Source organism: Canis lupus, chromosome 4 (genome assembly GCF_011100685.1).
Source record: "Canis lupus familiaris isolate Mischka breed German Shepherd chromosome 4, alternate assembly UU_Cfam_GSD_1.0, whole genome shotgun sequence".
NCBI lineage: Eukaryota > Metazoa > Chordata > Mammalia > Carnivora > Canidae > Canis > Canis lupus.
The window spans coordinates 62,632,062-62,656,834 of record NC_049225.1 but is presented as its reverse complement, the minus strand read 5'-3'; the positions used below and the strand labels follow the sequence as shown (position 1 = coordinate 62,656,834).

The 24,773-nt window shown below is 38.9% G+C and overlaps 1 protein-coding gene across 3 annotated transcripts in view; it reads left to right on the top strand.

Moving 5' to 3' along the window:
- Positions 1 to 13,672: 13,672 nt before the first annotated feature.
- Positions 13,673 to 24,773, top strand: part of NDUFS4 (NADH:ubiquinone oxidoreductase subunit S4) — a 113,667-nt gene continuing 102,566 nt past the window's right edge. For 2 of the 3 annotated variants that reach the window (XM_038535116.1, XM_038535118.1), the window contains exon 1: positions 13,673 to 13,826. In XM_038535116.1, the coding sequence (XP_038391044.1) occupies positions 13,729 to 13,826 (98 nt within the window). In that variant the 5' untranslated portion in view covers positions 13,673 to 13,728. Of the gene's footprint in view, positions 13,827 to 14,319; positions 14,369 to 24,773 lie in introns of those variants that run through there. The other variant, XM_038535117.1, reaches the window with a different exon arrangement.

The window sequence follows — 24,773 nt, the reverse complement described above, 5'->3', positions numbered from 1 at the left end:
AATGAGATCTATATTTTGCATATTATTTGGTGAGAGGGATCTTCCAAGAATACCAGTCACATACATATTCAAATGTAGAGAGGAAATGAAGAAATCAAAGTTCAATGCACAATGCTTTTAGATTACGGACATTTATATTATCCATAAATTTGCCTTTTTTCCTAATGAGTGAATTACTGCAAACTGAGAATATCTTGTTACTTCTGTGACCTATTGTAGCAGAGATTGACTGGTTTTTCAGAAAAGTTTCTCCTCCTTCTTCTTCTTCTTCTCCTCCTCCTCCTCCTCCTCCTCCTCCTCCTCCTCCTCCTTCTTCTTCTTCTTCTTCTTCTTCTTCTTCTTCTTCTTCTCCCCCCACCCTCCCCCATGCACACAGCTAGACTATACAACCATACAACCCTTTCTGCCTTCCTTGCAGTGAGGTATAATTATGTGACTGAGTTTCAGCTAATAGGATGTACTCAGCTAATAGGATGTGCTTCACTGCCAGGGCTACCCCATAAAAGTCTCCTGCATATGATCTTTTAATGCCGTTTCTCCATCTGCCAGCCTGACTCAGAACATGGTGACTTTGAAAACTTACCGTATAAAGGGCAGAGCCACAGGATAGAACTAGCTTAGGGGAGAACTTCTTCCTCCCCCCAACCAGGAATACTTATTTGGGGCTTTATGTGAGTGAGAAATAATATTTTTGAACTATTGAACATTCCTTATTGACGTGGGATTCTGCCAAAAACAACAAGTGAAAATGTGTGACGTTGGCTTAGTAGTCGAACATCAAGCAATGAGGAGACTGGAATCAGAGGCTAGAAACAGAATCATGTTATCAAGAAGTAAAACACATGGCAAAACTGTCTCCAGCGATAGCTTGAAGGAAGACCCTATAACCTCTGTGACGCTGGTAGAAGTGAATGGGAAAGCTATCAGCAAGCTATTGCAGGAAACCAATGTACTCAGAAAAGAATCACGGTTTGCAAACAGAAATGAAAGAGGATTGAGTCCAGAAATCTAGTTCCTGAAAAAATTCCAAAAGTCAGCTACTTCTACACCCTATAGAGAAGGAAAGAAGACTGAAGGAAAATAAAGGTTTTGGACAACAAAGAGCTATAAAACATCTGCTATGTTCTGGTTTGCTCAGGATAGTTCACACCTGTTGTTTCTGCCTAAATATTAATAGTGTTACTATGACTTCTTCTGAGGCAAAAATCAGAATACAGGTATGACGTTCCTACTCAAAGTCTAGGTGCCCCGAAGGTAACTGGCCAGTTAAAAGAAAACGTAATGGTGTGACATATATTATCTATTGTTGTATCATGAACAACCCCCAATTTGGTAGATTAAAACACAACCATCTGCTAGCAATTGTATAATTGGGAAACAGCTCCATGAGGACATCTCATCTCTGTTCCACAAGAAATCAGTGAGGGTCACTCGGTAGTTGCATTTAACTGGAAGATGATTTATTAGAAGAAGCAAGGAAGCAAAAAATCAATGAGGCTTGAAAGTTATGCCTAGGAAGGACTTTTAGGTGTGGCTACCCACACATGAAACTGAGGAAAAAGTACATCAATCAGAAATGTACTGCAATTTTGAAGGAATTGAACTATTAACATAGTTTCAAGCTCAAACTTGCACATTAGGAGCAAGCAGTAACAAGTGGGCAGCTCCCAAGAAGGGCATATTGCAGGAGTATCTATGGAGCATGTTGGACAATGAAGTACTTCCCAGAGGGCAAGGGTCTAGAAAACACAGGGAACAATGAATAAGGGACTTTCTACTAGAGAAAAGAATCAGAGTGTAAGGTAAGGACCTTCAAAATGTTTGCTCAACAAAACTTCAAAGTTGCCAAGTGTATTGTATTGATAGCCGTGTATCTCTAATCTTTTCCTTTCCTGACTAGGAGTGTTTAATGGAGTTATCTGTCACAATTCCACCATTGTAACTTGCATATATATGTTGATGGCACTGGGGGACATAAAACTTCTCTTTTTGGTTCATATTGGTAGGCACCAAGTTAGTATGTCACTATCAGCTTCATCTGGGTGCAGCCTCTGCATGAAACTTGTTTTGTTTTGCTTTGTTTCCTTGGGAGGGGAATGGGTGTCTTCTATATACAAGGAGAAAAGAGAAAAGAGATTTTTAATTATCAGAAGAGTAGACTGTGGCAAAGACTATTATGTGTTAACCGAAGTCCATTTCCTTTTCCTTCAAAGGACATAGATATACTACTTTCTCCAGAATTCCTCTTGTAGTTAAATATGACTATATGACTAATTTATGGCCATTAGAATGTGGATAGAAGTGATGTGTGCCCCTTTCAAGTCTGATCTGTTGGGACACCTGGGCGGCTCATGGCTCAGTTGTTGAACATCTGCCTTTGGCTTAGGGCATGATCCCAAGGTCCTGGGATCGAGTTCTGCATCAGGCTCCCTGAAGGGACCCTGCTTCTCCCTCTCCTGATGTCTCTGCCTCTCCTTCTGTGTCTCTTGTGAGTGAGAAATAATATTTTTGAACTATTGAACATTCCTTATTGTTCTTAATAAATAAATAAATAAATAAATAAATAAATAAAATAAATAAATAAATAAAATCTTAAAAGAAAAAAAAAGAAAAGGTGACATTTGATCAAAGACCTATGAGAGGACAGAGTTAGCCATGTTGGTATATAGGGGGAAATATGTTCTAGATGAGGGAACAATCAATGCAAAGGCCCTAAGGTGAGAAAATGCCTGGTATACTGAAGAAAACAGTGAGGAAGGAAAGAAGAGCAGAAGAGCAGATAAGCTAAGAGAGGTAATAGAGTTAGATCATCTCTAATGTGAGGACCTATCGGATGGTTTTGAGCAAAGGGGTGACATGAATTGCCTTATATTTTAAAAAAGACTGGGATCCTTGGGTGGCGCAGCGGTTTGGCGCCTGCCTTTGGCCCAGGGCGCGATCCTGGAGACCCGGGATCGAGTCCCACGTCGGGCTCCCGGTGCATGGAGCCTGCTTCTCCCTCTGCCTGTGTCTCTGCCTCTCTCTCTCTCTCTCTGACTATCACAAATAAATAAAAATTAAAAAAAAAAAAAAGACCATGTGGCAGCTGAGCTGAGAATACAGTGTGGGAAACAGAGACAAAAGAAGGGAGATATATTAAAAGATACTAGCAGCATCCTAGGCAAGAGGTGATGGTAGCTTGGACCTGTGAGCTAGCAATAGAGGTATGAGAAGTGGTCATACTATAGTTATACTTTGAAGGTAGAGCCTTCAAGGAACTTATTCGGGTGAGAAAAAAAAGAGAGGAGTTAAGGAATACTCCAATATGTTGTGAATATCTAACCAGGGATATACAAAGTGGCCAGAAGTTTTTAAGCATGGTAGGAGGAGTTAACTGAATGAGTTCTTCTAATAACTGAATAAAAACTTTTTTCCTTATGCTCACCTGGACATCTCTCAGTGCTGATGGTTGAGAGTCATCAAAGCAGTCTCTGGTAGCTGTTTTTAGATCTTTAACTGCCTGTTGTTGAGTCTTATATATACGGACTTTGTGGCCACTCCATCGTATGGAATCATTTTTCAGAAACATCCCAACATGTTTCAGAACTAGCATTCCTGAGAGGGAGGGGTGACTCTAAAGTTTTTAGCTTGAATAGCTGCAATGATAAAATTAAGACAGAAAGGCTGTCGGTTGAACAAATTTGGGAGAGATCAGGAATTTAGGAGTTTTGGACGTGTTAAGTTTGTGATATCTGTTGAGTATCCAAGTGAGGAAATTAAGTAAATAAGTGGAAATACAAGTCTTCAATTCATGAGAAAACACTGAGCTGGAGATAAAGGTTTGGGAGCCGTTGGTAGATGACTTTTTTTTTTTAAGATTGTATTTATTTATTCATGAGAGACAGAGAGAGGGAGAGAGGGAGAGAGAAAAAAAGAGAGAGACACAGAGAGAGAGGCAGAGAGGAAGAGAGGCAGCAGGGAGCCTGATGGGAGACTGGAGCCCAGGACAGCGGGATCACCACCTGAGCCAAAGGCAGACCTCAACCGCTGAGCCACCCATGCATCCCCTGAATGAGATTGTTAAGGTTGATGGAAAGAAGACTGAGGGTTGAGTCCTGGGATACTCCAATATTAAGTTTGGGAAAGAAGGAGGAACCAGCACTGGAATGTGAGGAGGAGCATGCAAATGAAGTAGGAGGAAAACCAGGACAGTATGGTGTCCTGAAAACCAAGTGAAAGGAGTGTATTAAGGACTATTAAGGACTGAGTCATTAATTGTATCAAATGATAAGTCAAGGGATCCCTGGGTGGCGCAGCGGTTTGGCGCCTGCCTTTGGCCCAGGGCGCGATCCTGGAGACCCGGAATCGAATCCCACATCGGGCTCCCAGTGCATGGAGCCTGCTTCTCCCTCTGCCTATGTCTCTGCGCCTCTCTCTCTCTCTGTGACTATCATAAATAAATAAAAATTTAAAAAAAATCTAATGATAAGTCAAATATGGTGAAGTCTGAGATTTGATCCTTGGTTTTAGCAACATGGAGGACATTAGTGACCTTGAAAGAGCAGTGTCAGTGCAGAGGTGGGAAAGAAAGCATGCCTATGTAGGTTGAAGAGAGAATGGGAAAATGGAGATAGTGTATACAGACAACCCTTAGAAGATTATTGCTGCAAAGAAATGAGGCAGTAGTTAGTGGGATAAAATTGAGTCAAGGTCAGTTTTATTTTTTAAAATGGGAGAAATAGGAGTGCCTGACTGGCACAGTCAGAAAAGCCCCCATGCTGGGTGTAGAGATTTAGTAGAGATTACTAAAATAAATAAATAAATTTTTAAAAAGAATAAAATTTTCCCAGTGAAGTAGGAAAGTCATCGGCAAGAAGTGAGGATAAGGATGCCTGGTTGGCTCAGCTGGTAAAGCATGCAACTCTTGATCTTGTCATGAGTTTGAATCTCACTTTGGACATAGAGTTTATTTATAAAAAAATAAAAAAAGTGGGGCACCTGGGTGGCTTAGTCGGTTGAGCATCCAACTCTAGATTTTAGCTAGGGGGATGATCTCACAGTCATGAGATTGAGCCCCACATGGGGCTTTGCACTCAGAGCAGACTCTGCTTGAGATTTTCTCTCTCCCTCTTCGTTTGTCCCTCCTCCTCCAAATGAATAAATAAAACTTTAAAGAATAATAAAAATTTAAAAAATTAAAGGAATATTTTTAAAAAGTGAGGATGGGAGAAGATGTAACAGACATTGGAGGAGAGTGAAGGTGTGAAAGAGTCATTTAATAAAATGTGAGGATGAATGAGGTTAAAAATGTATGATTATAAGAATATAGGAAAGTTTAATATGATTGCCAAATAGTGTTAAGGGTCAGTTTGAGGTTTGTGGTCAAGTGAGGCAAACGGCAAACTGGTATGGTTTGATGCTTTTCCCCAGTCATGATCAGCTGCATGGATGTAGGTGCAGGATGGAAAGAGAATTGGATTCAGTTTTGCTGAGTACAAAAAACTGAGAGAAAGGCAAGGGAGTTGTGAGTGTAAGCAAGAAAATAATCATGATTACTGGCCAGGGAATTTAATTTGGAGAAGAGGGGAGAGTCTTCATTAAGGGAGGGAGTGAAGAATAGGGAAATGATGGTAGAATAATGGGTTGGCAGTTCTTACAGAATTGAAGGATGGCTGGAGTATTCAGGCTCCTTCTACCTCATTATTTGCTCATTACAGAGATCTTGACTTTTGAATCTGAGTCTTCATGTTTATAGTTCTATATTTCTTTGCATCTAAAATGTGCATTTCTTCACACTTTGCCTTTCTGAAATCAGTATATATAATCGGTAGTGTGTCATGGCTTACTTGCTCTATTTTTCTGTAGTTAATAGTACAGAAAATAATGATGCATTTTACAGTTGATAACATCATATATTGGAAGAAAGATGGTGGTATCTGGCCAAGATAGACAATACTGGATGAGAGGAACAGATATGCTTTGGGTAAGAGAAAGGGAAAGAATATAAGTAGTTTGGATTTCTACATTTTAAGTTTGAGAATGAGCTATAAGCAGTTGAAAATTTAGGATTGGAAGTCCAGATTGTGATGGGACATGTGATCAAAATTATGTACAAAAATTCCTTGAGTTCTTAGGAATTTTGATTGTTTGTACCCTTTGTTTTTTCAAAAGTAATTTCAAGCGGCAGTTCTTCACTCTAGGTAGAAATTATTTCATTCGTTGCCAAAGCTTCAGCAGCCCTGCCAGATGTCATGATAATTTTCTAAGATGATAAGGTATTAATTCAAGGTTTTCAATTAAATTAGCACTGAAAAATAAGATGTGATTTAAAATATTAGTTTGTAGCCAATAAGTGATGGTGGAATTTTGCATGTCTGTAGCGATTGCATGAGAAACCTCTGATAGAAATGTCTGGTTTTAATTTATTTTCTTCTGGATGCTTTATTGAAGACCCATGTGCAAGGGGAAAAAATTAAAACCAGACAACTTCAGATCCACTGTAAATTTCACATGCCATCAGAAAGTCTAAACTAAATGTTTCTTTTGGCCACCATGCTTGAAATGCAAGCAAAAAGTAAAATCGACTCACGTTTTAATACTCCTATTTGAAATAATAAAATGGTATTTAGACCTAGGATCTATTAATCCTAGCAGTAGAACGTATAGCTTAGGTGACATTGTAAAAAAATAAAATAAAATAAATGCACACAGCAAATTATTTCTCTTTCATTTCAGGCCTATATCCTGTATTTGAAATGTGAGAAATAAGGAAATGAAAGGGGTTATTAAACTTTTTTTTTTTTTTTTTTAATGCAAGTCTAGTAAAAGGTAGATTTATGGTTTCAGGTCTCTTGCCAGCAACATGAGGCCTCTACCCCCGACATCCCAACCCAGTCTTCAGGAAATGACATTTGATCAAAGATGAAATATTAGAAACCAATAAGATTTGTGAGAGGACAGCCACATGAAAAGTAATTTTACAAGCTTTATCTAAGCAAAAATAACAAAAAGAAAAGGCCCTCCCCATGATCCACATTTTTACAGTTCTAGTTAGCTTCATTTATTCATTCCTTCATTTACTCAATAATTCATTTATTCTGTACCTTCTTTGGGGCCTATTATGTGGCAGGGCCTAGGCTAGGTATGGGAAATGATCAGCAAAAATGGATATGATCCCTGTCCACAGAGAAATTACTTTACCTTCTGGAGAAAGTGATGATTACATTGCATTAAAATAGCATGGAAGGTGCTCCAAGGAGAAAGACATGGAGCTAGGTGTGTCTACCAAAAGAGGAATTGGTGTGGTCAGGGAAGTCAGAGAAATTTTCCCTGTGTAAGAGGATCAATAAACATGTTTTCCACTGCAGGATATCTAGCCGATGGCGACTTAAACAGTTCAAGGCACTTATTTCTTATAACAAGAAGGAGGAGGTATTTTGATCAAGGTTTATTCAGAAGCTCAGTAATGCCATTAAAACCCTAGGCTTGGGATCCCTGGGTGGCGCAGCAGTTTGGCGCCTGCCTTTGGCCCAGGGCGCGATCCTGGAGACCCGGGATCGAATCCCACGTCGGGCTCCTGGTGCATGGAGCCTGCTTCTCCCTCTGCCTGTGTCTCTGCCTCTCTCTCTCTCTCTTTCTCTCTCTCTGTGACTATCATAAATAAATAAAAATTAAGAAAAGAACAAAACCGTAGGCTCTTTCCCTCTCTGCTATTCCATCCTTTCTGGTTGGGTAGGTTCATATGCTTACTCCCTAATGCTGAGGGGATGCCACAGCTCTATGTCTTCATACAATTGCATTCAAAGGCAGGAAAAGAGGCATTTCTCTTTGTGTATCTCCTTTTTTCAGAAGCTTTTTTTACCCACAAGGGATTTCAGATGCCTTTGGCCTTAGCATGCCCGTGTGCTGGCTGCAAAAGCTCATGGGAAAGCAATTATCCTACATTTTTTTAGCCTCTATAGCAGGAGTCAGGCTCTGTCAGCAAGGGAGACGAAGATGGGAAATGTTTATAAGATACCTACAATTTCTACCAAAGGAGTCTCTAGCTATGATCTGAACAAGGAGGATGACTAGAGAAGAGGCAAGGAAGAGCACTTTAGTAGGCAACAGTTTGCAAAAGGCCCTGGAGCAGGACCAAAAGACAGTCAATGGTCTAGAGAGAAACGTGAGGGACAAACCATGTAGAACTTGTCAGTTCAGGAGAAGTGATTTTATTCTGAGAGCAATGATAAGCCATTGGAGGGATTCATACAGGTGACATGATCATGTGTTTGTTTCCAGGACAGAGTGTAAACTGGAGGCCGGAATGAATGTGGTAACCTCGTAGGACCCAGTGTAGATCTCCAGGTAGAAATAAGGTTTAAAATTATATAGTTTACTAAGTTTTGTAAATTAAATTAAAATTATTTTATTCAATCAATATTTATTGCAGAATGAGAACAATTGTTCCTTGAAGCATTAGTATTATGGAAGCAATTTTTAGGAGTACCTGTTAATGTCTCTTACAATTATTGTTCCTCAGAATGTCATTTGGGAAATGTGGTTAAAGCGGTTTAAATTAACTCAGTGAATTAAAAAAAAAAAAAAAAAAAGATGCTCAGTGAATTAAAAGCTATGCCAAACTACTGATGAGTCAGATAACGTTAGATAGTGAGTACTAATTAGTAGTAAAACAAGTGTCTTAAATTGCTGTTTTGTTGGGGCACCTGGGTGGCTCAGTCAGTTAAGTGGCTGCCTTCCACTCAGGTCATAATCCTGGGGTCCTAGGATCAAGGGGGGGCAGTTTCTTGCCCAGCTGGGAGTCTGCTTCTCTCTCTCCCTCTGCCCATCTCTCTGCTCATGCAAGCATTCTCTCTCTCTCTCAAATAAATAATAAAATCTTTTTAAAAAATGTTTTGTTTAGCAATGATAAGCTGTTTAGAAGGAGGTTTCTGGTCACCATACATGAAATATAAGCAAAAAGTAAAGTCAATATTAATACTCCTATTGAAATGTTAAACTGGTATTTAGACCTAGACATTTTATTAAGCTTTGTGGTAGAGTCTATAGTTAGGTGAAATTGTAAAAAATTAAATAAATAAAGGCACAAAACAAGTTATTCTTGTTTCGTTCTTAGGCATATATCCTATATGTGAGATCACCAAGGACTGCAGTTATGGGTAGCTGAGGGAATCTCGCAGAATGTCAAGAGAACCAGAGATTCTACAGGAGTATATTGTTGGCAATGTTGATTTTGGATCAAAGGGTGTGTAGAAAGGCAAACAGACCAGTGAAGTCTTCCCTCAAATTCCAAATTCACAAAAGGAAGGGACTGGAATAGGTGGTAGGTGGAGAGGTTGAGTTTTAGTCAATGGGGCTAGGAACAAGGCTACAGTAAGTTCCCCTGATGAACACTGGGACAGATAATAAGTTGCTTTTTTTTTTTTTTTTTTTTTTTTTACAGATTTTATTTATTTATTCATGAAAGACCCAGAGAGAGAAAGGCAGAGATGTAGGCAGGAGAAGCAGGCTCCAGGCAGGGACCCTGATGTGGGACTCGATCCTGAGACTGGATCACGCCCTGAGCCAAAAGCAGACACTCAACTGCTGAGCCACCCAGGTGTCCCTCATAAGTCCCTTAAAAAAGAAGGCACCTCTATTAAAATTTAACCCAACATCAATACCACCCGAGGGCTTAAAATTCCCCCTGAAATAGAGAACCCAGAAATACTATGGCCAAATTGATTTCTTGATAAAGGTACAAAAGCAATTCAATGGAAGAAAGTCTTTCTAAAAAGAGTGCTGGAGCAACTGGATATCTACAGGTAAAAAATTCAACCTTGTCCTAAACCTCACACTTTATTAACTAAAGACATAACTTTAAAAAGACGATAGACTTAACTGTAAAAGGTAAAACTAAAAAACTTTTAGAAGAAAACATAGGAGAAAATGCTTAGGACATAGGGTTGGTGACCAGTACTTGGACATGACACTAAAAATACAAACCATGAATTTAAAAATGACCAATCTAGGAGCGTCTAGGTGGCTCAGTTGGTTGAGCATCTGCCTTCGGCTCAGGTCATGATCCTGGAGCACCAGGATTGAGCTCCGCATTGGGCTCCCTGCTCAGCACGGAGTCTGCTCCCTCTATCTCTCTGCCTGTACCGCCCACCCCCCCCCAAGAACACACACATGCTCTCTCAAATAAATAACATCTTAAAAAATAAAAAAATAAAAATGACCAATCTAGACTTCATCGGAACTTAATATATTTACTGAACAAAAGACTCTGTTAAGAGGATGAAAAGACAAACTACGGAATAGGAGAAAATATTTGCAAACCACATATCTGATAAAGGACTCATATCTGTAATATATAAAGACCTCTCAAATTGTAACAGTAAAAAACAAATAATGCAATTAGAAAATGAGCAAAAGAATGAAATATTTAACTGCATAGAATATACAGATGGCAAATAAGCACATGAAAAGACATTTGATAATATGAGCCATTAGGGGAATGTAAATTAAGGTCATGATGAGATATCATGACACACCTATTATTAATGTTGATGAACTAAAATAAACAGTGAAATATCAAATGCTGATGAGGAAAAGGAGAAAATGTATCTCATATATTGCTGATAGGAATGTAAAATGGTATAGCTACTTTGAAAAATAGTTAAGCAGTTTCTTTCTTTTTTTTTTAAAAATATTTTATTTGTTTATTCATGATAGAGGCAGGGACATAGGCAGAGGGAGAAACAGTCTTCATGCTGGGAGGGGGGGGGTGGGAGGCGGGGAGCCTGATGCAGGACTCTATCCCCAGATCCCAGGATAACAAACTGAAAGGAAGGCAAGATGCTCAACTACTGGGCCATCCAGTTTCCCCTAAGCAGTTTCTGAAAAAACAAACAAACAAACAAACAAAAAAACAACAAAAAAAAACCAAACATACATGTGTCACATGACCCAGCATTGTGCTTTTGGATATTTAACCCAGAGAAATTAAAATTTATGTCTACACAAAAAGCCACACGTGTTCCCAACAGTTTTATTTTTATTTTTTTTAATTTTTATTTATTTACTTATGATAGTCACAGAGAGAGAGAGAGGCAGAGACACAAGCAGAGGGAGAAGCAGGCTCCATGCACCGGGAGCCTGATATGGGATTCGATCCCGGGTCTCCAGGATCGCGCCCTGGGCCAAAGGCAGGCGCCAAACCGCTGCGCCACCCAGGGATCCCCCAACAGTTTTATTTGTAATAGCCGAAACCAGGAAACAACCAAAATATTTTGTAATAGGTGAATAGTTAAACAAAAAATAAGTTTGTACATACATATATCTTATTGGTTTTGCTTTTCTGGAGGATCCTAATACACCAGGAATGCTACTCGGCAATAAAAAGGAATGCACCATTGATACATGCATTAACTTGAACGGTTTTCAAGGACATTATGCTGAGTGTAAGCAGCTAATCTCAAAAAGTCATACAATGCATGAGTCAATTTATATAACATTCTTGAAATGTCAAAATTACACGAATGGAAACAATATCGTTGAATCTTGAACAACATGGGTTTGAACTATGCAGGTCCACTTATACATGGATTTTTTTTTCAGTAAATATAGTATAGTACTGTACATATATTTTCTCTTCCTTATGATTTTCTTTCTTTTATTTTTTTTCTTTCTTTCTTTCTTTCTTTCTTTCTTTCTTTCTTCCTTTCTTTCTTGCTTTCTTTCTTTCTTCTTTCTTTCTTTCTTTCCTTTCTTTTTTAACAGAAACTTTCTTTTTTTAAAGTATATTCTATACCGACCATAGGGCTGGAACTCACAAATATTTTTAAAGATTTAATTTATTTGAAAGAGAGAGCACATACGCACTCCAGTCCTAGTGCTAGGGTGGGGGCAGAGGAAGAGGGAGGAGCAGACTCCTTGCTGAGCAGGGAGCCCAAAGCTGGGCTGGATCCCCGGATCCTGAGATCCTGACCTAGTCTATGTCAGACGCTTAACCAACTGAACCACTCAGGCATCCCTCACAAGGAATTCTTAATAACATTTTCTTTTTTCCAGTTTATTTTATTATAAGAATACAGTATAAAATACATATAACACACAAAATATGTGTTAATCGACTGTGTTATTGGTAAGGCTTCTAGTCAATAGTAGGCTATTAGCAGTTATGTTTTGGGGAGTCAAAAATTGTACGGATTTTTGACTATGCAGGTCTCCTGAATCCCTGCATTAAGAGTCAACTGTAATGGTGGCCAAGAGTTAGTCCCCTGCATGTTACTATAAAAAGGTAGCCCCTGGAGATCTTTGTGGTGATGAAATAGTTCTGTACCTTGACTGTGGTAGTGTTTTCATGAATTGCCACATGTGATAGAATGATAATAGGACTATCCAAACATTTATATCAATGTCAGTTTCCTGGCTTTAATATGTACTATAATTACATAAGATGTATCAATGGGAGGAACTGGGTGACAAGCACACAAAACTTTTCTGTACTATTTTGGTAACTTCCTGTGAAATCTCTAATTATTTCAAGATAAAAATTTTAAAAGAAAATACCCTCTGAGACATCTCTCCCTTGCCTTCTTTCATCTTTTTGTGCATTTCCTCTTTCCCTGGACATGGTTTTCTCTTTAGAGCTAGGTGCTAGGTATTAGGGTGCTGAATCTCTTTCTTTCCCCTCTTTCCATATGTATTGCGTTTTCTTTTAACTGGCCATAATGCAGAACCAAGTTATTCTCCAGCCTCCTGCTAATCCTATTCTTTTAATAAAGGTTATGTTTTCAAGTGCTTAATTTTAAAAGCAAAAATAAATAAATAAATAAATAAATAAATAAATAAATAAATAAATGCAGGAGCATTCTTTTTTAAATCTCTTTAAAAACAAACTCCGTAAAACTAACTTTTGTATTTTAAAGAACTCTGTTAATCATTGTTTTTAAGGTCAGTAGCCTACAATTCAAAGATGTTTCCAACACTGGTCTCAGAAGATCATTTTTGCATTATATGTATGAAGCATTAATAATATTCTTGGTGTGTTTAGATGATGATAGCAAATTCAGAATTTACTGGGAAGACAAGGATATCAAATATTGTGCTCCATTCGTTTTTCATATACACCCACACGTCAAAAAAATAACCCTTTGCCAGGCCATATGTCCAAAGTGGAAAATATGATCTTTACAACCAGAGAACATCAAACTGAATACAGTCCTTTCCTGAGGGCTTACATACTGAATCTGGCAACACTTTGGAAAAGTACTACTTTAGGTTCTCAAGAACCCGGAGAGCCCTCTATGCTCAGTCCTTTGAAAAAATTATGAGTTGCAGGTGTTTAAATTTTCCAGTTTTTTGGGTGTGTGTGTGCTGGGGGTGGGAGGTGTCTGTGTCTTTTCATTAAATAACCAGTCCTAACAACAAACAAGGATTCCACTCTATGGAAGTGGTATTTACACTTAATGCACTACTGCATTTTCTCCCATCCTTTTGCCTTCTTATTTCTTTCAATCAAACCTTTCACCTCAGTTCTAAACTGCAGTATTTAACGAAGCGTCCAACAGAAATGAAGTAGACACACACACACACACACACACACACACACACACACACACACACACACACACACACACACACACACACACACACACACACACACACAAAAGGGACACCCCAGGACGCGGCAGTTGCAGAGGCTTGAGATCGAAGGAAGTTTGTCCCTTCCGGAGACCCGTCCTGGCGTTAGCCTGCAGCAAGATGGCGGCGGTCTCAATGTCAGCGGCGCTGAGGCGAATGCTGTGGGGGAAAAGGGCCGCGGCTGCAGCCGCCGTTTCCGTTTCCAGGGTTCCTACCAGGTAACGGGACTGTGAGGCTTCTTCTTCTTCCAGCTCCTGGGGTCCTTCCACTTTTGCGGAGGTCTCCGCTGACTGGGTCCGGGAGAAGGCCTCGGGGAAGGCGTTCTCCGCTGACCCCTTGGTCCGGAGAGGGCAGGCGGGTTTGGGATTGGCCGCGCTTCAGGGGCGCCGGCCCCGGCGAGTGGGGGCGTGAGTGCGGGGACGGCGGCGGAGGACGCGTGGCCTCGTGGCAGCTCCCGGCCTCAGGCTGTGGGAGAGGGTCTGCGGGGTGGGGTTGTCTCCGGGGCTGTGGGCCGAGCCCTCGCCCCCAGAGGAGGGGAGGAGTCTTCCTCCTCATTCCGCCTGCTCTGCGCGCTCCTCGGTTTTTCACCTGTGGGCCCATCCCTCCGCTCCTTGCGGGAAGGCTAAACCCCTCTCTCCCTTCCTCGGCTTTAGGTGGTAATAGTGGGTCTCTGTGCAGAAAGAGTGTCTGTTTTATTCCTCAGACCGCTTGGCCGGAATTGATGGTTAGTGGACATGTCCCTGGCAGTAATCTTTGGAAGGTAATCTTGAAACGGCTGGTGGTGATGTCGGGGTGTTTCCTCTCCAGAATCTTATTAAAAGCTCCACAGTGACTCAGGGATTGTTGCTGTTACCGTTCTGCTTTGCAGCGTTGTTGTTGTTTTTTTGTTCGTTTGTTTGTTTTTGTTTTTGTGTGTGTGTGGTTTTATTTTTTTTTTATTTTATTTTTTTTGTGATGGTGGTTTTATTTCGACTGCATCACTTCATTCTCGGTTTCCCTGTTCCGAATTTTCCTGACTTTGTTACTGACACAGCAGCAGCGCGCGTGCGCGCGTACACACACACACACACACACACACACACACAGTAGTATTTTTGTCTGCAAAGAATAATGTTTTATCGCTGTTTTCGCTGCTTATATTAGAAACCAGGGTGTGTATATGGAATATCCTTATGCAGGCTCTGGAGAGACTACGCTAAGTGCTTAGAATGACCTGGAAAGACTGTATGGACAGTTGGGAGTGGTTAGGAATTGATCTAGTCAAGTGCTAATTATATTAAAATATAAAGGGAATGCAGAGAATTAGAAGGAGAGTTAACTGGAGAGGATTTTTTTTTTTTTTTTTAGGGGTTTAAATGGTGGGTGTTGGGGAGGTGGGGAGAAGAGGGTGTTCTGGGTGTGTAGGGTGGGTGGCTTTCGAAAAGCGCTGAAGCTTTGAGGGCAGTAGTAGATATACACATAATGTAGTCGTTCAAACATAAGGATGCTAAGATTGAGGAAAGGTAAACAAGTTTGTGGTCAACCATTCTACATGTGGGGAACTCGAAGACGGCTAAGCGCTTCTCTAAGTAAAATGTCCCGCTGGTTTGAGTCAGGCTGTTAAGAGAGGTGATCCAGGTTAGTTCTTGTTCTCCTAGACGTTATGGAGATTAATTTTGCACTCCCAACTAATAATGTATTCACAGTAGCCCTAGAACTCAAAACAAATGTGAAGGATCCACTGGTGCGTGGCTAATTGAAGACAAGACTGTATATCTAAGCTTAGGTCACAGCCATTTTGTCAGCTATTGTTGTAGTTGAACTTAAGATACTGGATTTTGGAAATTTTCAAGTTTATTTATAATGAGAGACAGACGGAGGCAGACACATAGGCAGAGGGAGAAGAAGCAAGCTCCCCATGGGGAGCCTGATGAAGGATGCGATCGCAGGATCCTGGGATCATGGCCCCAGCCAAAGGCAGACGCTCAACCACTGAGCCACCCAGGCGTCCCTGGCTTTTCATTCTTAATTTTTCTCTTTCCATTATGATTTGAAAGTAATGATCTGAAAAATTTGTGGGTGGAAAGCGAGCCATTTTGGGTGCCTGGGTGGCTCAGTGGGTTAGGCATCTGGTTTCTGCTCAGGTCATGATCCCAGGGCCCTAGGATGCAGCTGCGCGTCAAGCTGTGTGTCTGGTTCCTTGATCAGCAGAGAAACTGCTTCTCACTCTCCCTGCCACACTCCTTGCTTGTGCTTTCTCTGTCAAATAAAACACAACCTTTAACTTTTTTTTTTTTTTAAAAAGGAAAGCACCAATTAATGGGATAATCTAAATCTAAAATTCATTTTATTGTAATGCTTATAAAACATTTGCAAGTAATGTAACATTTCAGATCACTTGAGTAAAATGAGGAAGATAGAATCAGGCATTTGGTAAGAAGGGGAGTAGTGAACAAAAAATATACTGAAGAAAAGAATTATCAGTAGAAGGAAAGAAGCAGTTACATTAACTTGTATGACATTAACTATAGTATATCAGTAAAAAATAAGAGCAAACCAAAAAACCCAACATACATAAGGGTTAAAAATTATTTAAACAGTGTACATGGGATCCCTGGGTGGCGCAGCGGTTTGGCGCCTGCCTTTGGCCCAGGGCGCGATCCTGGAGACCCGGGATCGAATCCCACGTCGGGCTCCTGGTGCATGGAGCCTGCTTCTCCCTCTGCCTATGTCTCTGCCTCTCTCTCTCTCTCTGTGTGACTATCATAAATAAATTAATTAATTAAAAAAATTAAAAAAAATAAACAGTGTAGATGGGGCAACCCGGGTGGCTCAGTGACTTAGCGCTGCCTTCAGCCCAGAGCGTGATCCTGGAGACCTGGGATCGAGTCCCACGTTGGGCTCTCTACATGGGGCCTGCTTCTCCCTCTGCCTGTGTCTCTGCCTCTCTCTCTCTGTGTGTGTGTCTCTCATGAATAAATAAATAAAAATCTTAAAAAAAAAAATAGTGTAGATGATTCGCTTGATCTAGTTACTGAGCTCATGCTCTAGAGTGTCCCAGTTTCCACATGCTTCTCATTTCTCTGGATTGAATGAGAAGGGGGGGAAACCTGGATAAATAGCCTACATGTATTCTTACTTTCCCTGACTTTTCTATGGAATTGTCCACGGTAAGGCTAACAATTTAGGATTTTAATCTAAAAGCTAGATAAACTGGTGCTCTGTTTCAAATAGCAATACTTTGGACTCCATGCTTGATACAGTAGTTTTTGTTTTCTTTAACCTATTTACAGGTACTTATCTAGCCCTGTTTTATCACTTCTCATTTTGAACTGAGTCTTGTGTTTACCTCAGCACAGTTCCTTAGGGTCTGCGTAGGGTATTAATGACTGTTGTGGGAACTAAGTGTATGGATGGATCTTTTTTGTGAGGCTTATTTTGTGCTCCTGTCTGGGGCTGTTTTGTGTCGCCCTATTTCCTTTTCCAGCATTAGATAAGCCAGTATGAAATTATGAGTCTCCAGGAACCTCCAGTGAGTAAGATGTAGTAAAGATGACAGTCCTAAGGTTGACCAGAATTCTGTGTATATCACACCTTGCTGGGAAACTGTCTCAGCTCAATTTGGAGAAACATTTAGGATATTTAAAACCATGGGCAGCCCGGGTGGCTCAGCGGTTTAGCGCTGACTTGAGCTCAGGGTGTGATCCTGGAGTCCCACATCGGGCTCCCTGCATGGAGCTTGCTTCTCCCTCTGCCTGTGTCTCTGCCTCTCTCTTTCTCTCTATGTCTCTCATGAGTAAATAAGTAAAATCTTTAAAGAAATAAAAATAAAACCAGGTGTTGGCTTCTACTTCAGATAAGCTGGATAAATTTCTCTCTGAAGGGCAGCTACTTTTGTTGTCTCTGAAACATATCAAAGCCAAGTTTAGTGAGCTTGAAATATCTCTAAAATGTCTTTTTTTTTTTTTTTTTTTAAGTAGGCTCCACACCCTGTATGGAGCCCAAGGTGTGGCTTGAACTCATGACCCTGAGATCAGGACCTGAGTGAGATCAAGAGTTGGACGCTTAACCAACTGAGCCACCCAGGCACCCCTAAAATACCTTCTAATAGGTTTCGTTGTTTTGCTTATTTTCCTCATTAAGAAATATCCATAGTTGGTCTGTTTTCTTCAGTAGTAGACATCTTTGTTGAATTCTTCTTAGGAGAATTAAATATTTTAATACTAATAAATATTAGAATAGTAATAGTGGCACATAGTAAACCTTGCCTAAATAAACACTACTTTTATTATTGGTTCCAATATCTGAATTTTTTTTTCTTTCATCTTCATGATAGATATTGTGGTAGATGATATTATTTAAAATATTTGCTTGTGTTCTCTGTGACAGGATTATACATCTCTACCTTATTAGCTAGTCGATTTCTTTGGGCCAATGAAATATTACTGGCAATAATATGCCATGTCAAGCAGAAGCTTTAAGAGCTGTCCCATGTTTTGCCATGTCCCTTTTCCCTCTGCCTATGAGATGGATATTTTAGGTGGGATTTTTTTTTTCTTTTAGCTTAGATCCTGAAACGAATATCACATGGAGTAAAGCTAGAAGCTGATTCTTACAGGCTATATAAAATATAAAGTGTTTGTTGTAAGTTACAAAGATGTTTGGGTTGTTGGTTGCTTCAACATAAACAACCTATACTAACCCCCGTTTACATGTACATACATACATACATACTTGTAAACGAGCAGTTTTTAGCACCATTGAGTGAGGCCACAGGCTTTAGGAGAGCTGGAAATTTTTTTTTTTTTACCTATTTTTGTATCTTTCATGGCACCCATGTAATGGCTCACAAATAACAGGTAAATGTTTATCACATAGGGACGTATGGGTGGCTCAGCGGTTGAGCATCTGCTTTTGGCTCAGGGCATGATCTCGGAATCCCCGGATCCAGTCCCACATCAGGCTCCCCACAGGGAGCTTGCCTCTCTCTCTATGTCTCTGCCTGTCTCTCTGTGTCTCTCATGAATGGGTAAATAAAAAGGTAGGCGCCCAACCGCCGAGCTACCCAGGCGTCCCTGTATTCAAATTTTTAAAAAGAAGTGGAAATGAATTTATTTGGGAAAGGATATTCATGGAACATGAGTACTTTTTAGGAATAAGAGTAACTAAATGTGATTATTAAATTTGCGTTCTGTAAGCCACTTCACATGAAATTTTAAAAAGTTAATGTTACATTGGACTTAATGGAGAAAGAAGGAACAGTTTGGTTCCCTTGTAATACATGTTTTCTGGGATGGGGTGAATATAGAATAAAACAATTTCAAATGGAAAAGCTTCTAAAAAATATATACCTTGATGAAAATTGACAATCATTTTTATGGGATTTGTTCTGAGCACAAATTACTAATAGCTGACATTTATGTCTCACTGTATATTAGCCACTGCGCCAGTACTTTACCTGTGTTATCTTATTTATTTCTCACAGTAATCCTATGAACCAAGGTTCTTATTTTTCAGATGAGGAAACATAACAGATGAGGAAACAGATTTTTAAATGTGCATTATTAGGAAATAGTCCGGTTTAAGCAGTCTAAAGGAACATGTTGACTTCAGTAGTCTGAAATATATGTCTGATAATAGTAAATTAAAACCTGAGTGTTTTCTCTGTTTTTCTTTTGCAAATGTGTTTATTTGAGAAACTATCTGATGCTCTTTACTTTCACTTCCACTGTGAAGGCACTTCCACTGTGCCTTTTGTACAATGAGAGCTACTTTTTTTGTTTTATTCTTTTCCTTTAGGTTTTGTAATTATTTTTTGGTGAGAAATTTTGTATATGTGACTTGCTTATTATACTTTCTTACCCTGTTAAACAAAATGCATGTGATATGTGTTAAGCAAGGTAAACAGAACATATATTTCTTATTCCAGTGACCATTAGGAGAAAGTTATTGTATGCTGATGCCTTTAAAAACTATCAAGTGTTTGCTATACTTTCTGAGTTCTTTTGTCTGCTTTTTAATAGTGTTTTTGTGTCCTTTTTTGATTGGTTTGCTTCTCTTTAGCAGTTTCACTACCCTTTTTCATTTATCATGAGTTTGAATACCAAGCCAGTAAACTGTTAGGATTTTGTGTAAAATAAAGTAGGCTTAATGAAGCTGGGATGATGGCTGAATTTTATATTGTTGTGATTAAAACCTTGAACTTTAAGTTTGGCAGATGATTACATACAATACATGAGCTCTTATTATAACTTTTCTTTTTTAGTTTGCAGTATCCAAAGACCCTGGTGGAACCTTATGATACCTGAATTATGGAGTGGCCAAATTCTTCACAACGACTTTCATCTAAAAATTTGGATATTTTAGCAAACTATTCTGTCTTTTGTCTTTTAAGTAGTGGCATGAGTGCGCTTTAGAATTTTTATTTCAAATTTTATTCTGTTATTTGGATAGGTGAATACAATTTTGGGTTCTTTAGAACTAGTTAGTTGTCAAATATGACCTTTTTATTTTTGTCTTTATTCATTAGACTTAATTTTTTCTTTTATGGCATTATGATCAGTTTAGTGGTTTTTAAACCCTTGCTGTGCATCAAAATCACCTGTGTGTGCATAAAAAATTCAAATGCCTTGGCCCCAATATATAGTAGTTCAGTAAATTTAGGTTGAGGCTTAGCTCTGTGGTGATTTTGATGGGAAGCTAGGGCTGGAAACTACTGTTGGTGAGTTTTAAAATAGTTTCCATGCTATATCTTAAAGACTTCAAAACGCATTTTTCCTTGGGGGGGGTGGGGGTGGGTGGAGATTTCCAGAAACAAAGAAAAATTCCATTTTTGCATATTTCCCTAATCTAAATTAAGTTTTATGCTTTTCTCCGATATACTGTATGGAGGCTTTTTCTTGGAGAAATTTTCCTTTGAGGCAGAGCAGGCATTTTGATAATTTTGGAGAAAGCAGGCCATGTTACTTGCTCTCTAGAGACTCTTGTTCTTCCTTTTGGAAGGGCTCAGGTTTAATATAGCGCAGCTGTTGAACTCTGCCCTTCAAAGTTTTAAGAAGAAAGTGTTTTATCCTTTAAAATGGAAATGCCTTTTTTAGGGAGGTGGTCTTTGGCTAGATATAGTTCTCTAAGAAAGTTGCATACTTTTCTAGAGTTCTTTTGTTTCAGTGTTTTCATAGAATTGTTTCAGATGTTGAGAGCATAGTCTCTGAGAGTAAAGATGTGGCTGCTTTTGTGATATGTTTTGCTATATCCTTAACAAAGCTAGATGAAGAGTTTATTTCTTTGTGTCTTCTAGGACTCGAAAATATGTTCTTTCCTTTATTCAGCCACTCCATACATAAGTAAATGGTCCTTGAATAGGGTTTACTAGACAAAAGATCCTGTTCTAGATGACTGTTCAGCAAGCCATATGCTTCTCCTAAAAATGTCAGTCTGTCTTGATGAGCTTTAAAGTGAATGCAGATGTTTTGGCTCTTTTGAGGACTACCACTTTTTGTGTGGAAAGAGCACTTCTTTTTCAGGAGATTTCTTCACTATACTTACAGAAATTTGCATGAAATTTATATTTGTAACTTTTGTCTTTTAAGTTTAATGAAATTATATTTAATTAGGCATTAGTAATTTGAATTTAATTTTAATATTCTTAGGACAAATCAGATTTGGGGAAATAAAATAGGTCTCAATATGGCTTTTGTTAAGATTTTATATTTATTTAGTCTTCTTAAAAATTTGGAACTCAAAGCGCTCTATAATTTTTACCTTTATTCAATGACAGGTGATATTTTGACAGGAAGGATTACCTTTTTAGATGTTCATTGCCTTCTACTTTGCTAGGTTAACTCTGGAAGTTATAGTCCATAGATTCATACAGTGTTTGAGTTGGGATAAAACTGTAGGATCATCCTACCTGACCTTTTGTTTAATGCAAGAATTTCTAGAATTTCCTGCTTCTTTATTATCTAACAATTGAGGAATAAATGCTGAATTTTTGGTAGCCCATCTGTACTTTTAAATTCATTGGTAAATGATGTTTCCCTTTAATACTATATAGAAAAATTCTAACCCCCATGCACATGTTAGCCTTGCAGATAGATAATTGAAAACCTTTGTCATTACCCATTCTCCCCTTTAAGTCTGTGCTCCAGGCTTAACATATCTGTTTTTTTCTTTTTTTACCCTTTATTAATTTATCACCAGATTTCCTTTTTTTTTTTATCACCAGATTTCCTAATGCTTTTCTACCTCTTGGTACTCCTGAGGATGGGTTCCATTTTGCCAGTATTGTTCTTTGAGCTATATACTGTACTATTAACTAAATGAGATTATCAGAGTTGATAATTTAGCTAAAATTGAATTAATGAAAAAAAGTTGACTCTTAAGTTGGAATTTAAAAAATTTTATCTTTAAAATTATAAAGAAAAATTCACTTTTTCCTTTTGGGGAACAGTTTTTAGAATTTAATACATGTCATGTATAGATTTGTGTAATCACCACAATATTCAGGGTACAGGGTACCAAAAGACTTCATTACCCCAAAAGACTCCCTCTTGTTATCCCTCCCTACTCTTAAAATCCCTGGCAGTAAGTTATCTTTTCTTCATCTCCATAGTTTTGTAATTTTGAGACTGTAATATAAATGGAGCCATTCAGTATATAGTCTTGTGAAGATTAGTTTCTTTCACTCAGCATGAGATTTATCCAAGTTGTTGTGTTTGTCATTAGTTATCATTTTTTATTGCTAAGTAGTACATATTTTATTGTGTGGATGTGTCCCATAATCTATCCATTCACTCCTTGAAGGGCGTTTGGATTATTTCTGGGTTTTGACGGTTATAAATAGAGCCACTATCAATAAACATTTGTGTATAGGAGTTTATGTGAACATGATTTCATTTCTCTAGAGTAGCTACCCAGGAGGGAGAATCCTGGGTCATTGGTAATATATATTTAACTTTACAAGGTATTGCTAAAATGTTTTTCAGAGTGGTTGTACCATTTTGGTCTTCTGTCAGCAATGTATGAAAGTTTTGTTGCTTTGCCTCCTCATTGACATTGATATTGTCAGTGTTTTTTAGTTTAGCCATTTTAGTAGATGTATAATGATACTTCATTGTGGGTTTTATTTTTTATTTTATTTTTTTAAAAATATTTTATTTAGTTATTTGAGGGAGAGAGAGCACAAACAATGGGGTGGGGTGCTGACAGAGAGACAAGCAGACTCCCCACTGAGCGTGGAGCCTCCCATGAGCTTGATCCCAGGACCCCTAGATATGACCTGAACTGAAGTCGATGTTTGTTTGTTTATTTATTTGACTTTTTTAAAAAAGATTTTTATTTATTCGTGAGAGACACAGAGAGAGAGAGAGAGACAGGCTCCATGCAGGGAGCCCGACGTGGGACTCGATCCCGGGTCTCCAGGATCACACTCCGGGCTGCAGGTGGCACTAAACCACTGTGCCACTGGGTTGCCCTATTTATTTGATTTTTAATTTTAATTTAAATTCACTTTGAATTTATATATAATGTGTGTGTATATATATAGTACATAGTATATACAATATATAGTATAACACCCTAGTGTGTGTGTATATGTGTATATATATATATATAGTACATAGTATACACAATATATAGTATAACACCCAGTGCTCACCCCATTACAAAATAAGATGTTTGAGCCACCCAAGCATCCCTTCATTGTGATTTTTAAATAACATCTTTATTGAGATAGAATTTATAGGCCATAAAATTCACTTACATAAAGTAAAATTTGATGGTTTTTAGTATATTCACAGAGTTGTGCAACCATTCATTATCAATTTTAGAACATTTTTATTAACCCAAAAAGAAATTCTATGCCCACTAGCTGTTACTTCCTGTTTCTCCCTTTCTCCCAGCCCTAGGCAATCACTGATCTACTTTCTGTCTCTGTAGATTTGCCAACTCTGGACATTTTCTATAAATGGAATCACATGTGATCTTTTGTGACTGGCTTCTTTTACTTAGAGTAATGTTTTCAAATTGTAGCATGTATCAGTGCTTTATTCCTTTTTATTGTTAAATAATTTTCTGTTGTATGGACATACCACATTTTATTTATCCCTTAGTTGATGGACATTGGGGTTGTTTCTGCTTTTGGCTATTATGAATAATGACCTATAAAACATGCTTATACAAGCTTTGTGTAGACATATGTTTCTATTCTTTTGGGAATATACAGAAATGTTGAATTGTTGGATAATGTTGTATTTTCTGTTTTGCCTTTTGACAACTGCCGTACTCTTTCCAAAGTGGCTGCACCATTTTATATTCCCACCAGCAGGGAATGAGAGTTCCAGCATCTTCACAATCTTGCTAATGCTTGTTACTATTTTATTATAATCATCTGGTGAAGTGGTATCTAGTGGTTTTGATTTGTATTTCTGTGATAGCTAACTCATTGTGGTTTATATTTATTTCCCTAATGGTTGATGATACTGAATTTTGGGGAAGTGTTTGTATTTTTTTACCCATTTTTTAATTGGGCTGTTTGTTTTCCTTTTTTTGTTGTTGTTATTAAATATTTTATTTTATTTTAAAAGATTTTAATTATTTGACAGAGTAAAAGAGCACACGAACAGGGGGAGCTGCAGGCAGAGGTAGAAGAAGCAGGGGGGCCCCTGCTGAACAAGGAGTCTGATGAGGGGCTCAATCCCAGGACCCTGGGATCATGACCTGAGCCAAAGGCAGGTGCTTAACTGACTGAGTCATCCAGATGCCCCAAGATTTATTTTAGAGAGAGGGAGAGCGTGCACATACTGCAGGGAGGGACAGAACATCCTTATCTTTGGTACCAAGTTTTAAAAATGTTGGGGAGAGGCACCTGGTGGCTCAGTCAGTTAAGCATCTGCCTTCAGCTCAGATCGTGATCCCAAGGTCCTGGGATCAGAGCCTGCCATTGTGTCTGGCTTCCTGCTCTGTGGGTAATCTGCTTCTCCATCTTCCTTTGCCCCTCCTGCTTGTTCTCTCTCTCAAATAAATAATAAAATCTTAAAAAAAAAAAATGAAATAAGGGCAGCCCAGGTGGCTCAGTGGTTTAGTGCCTGCCTTAGGCCTGGGCCATGATCCTGGAGACCTGGGATCAAGTCCCATGTCAGGCTCCCTGCATGGAGCCTGCTTCTTCCTCTGCCTGTGTCTCTGCCCCT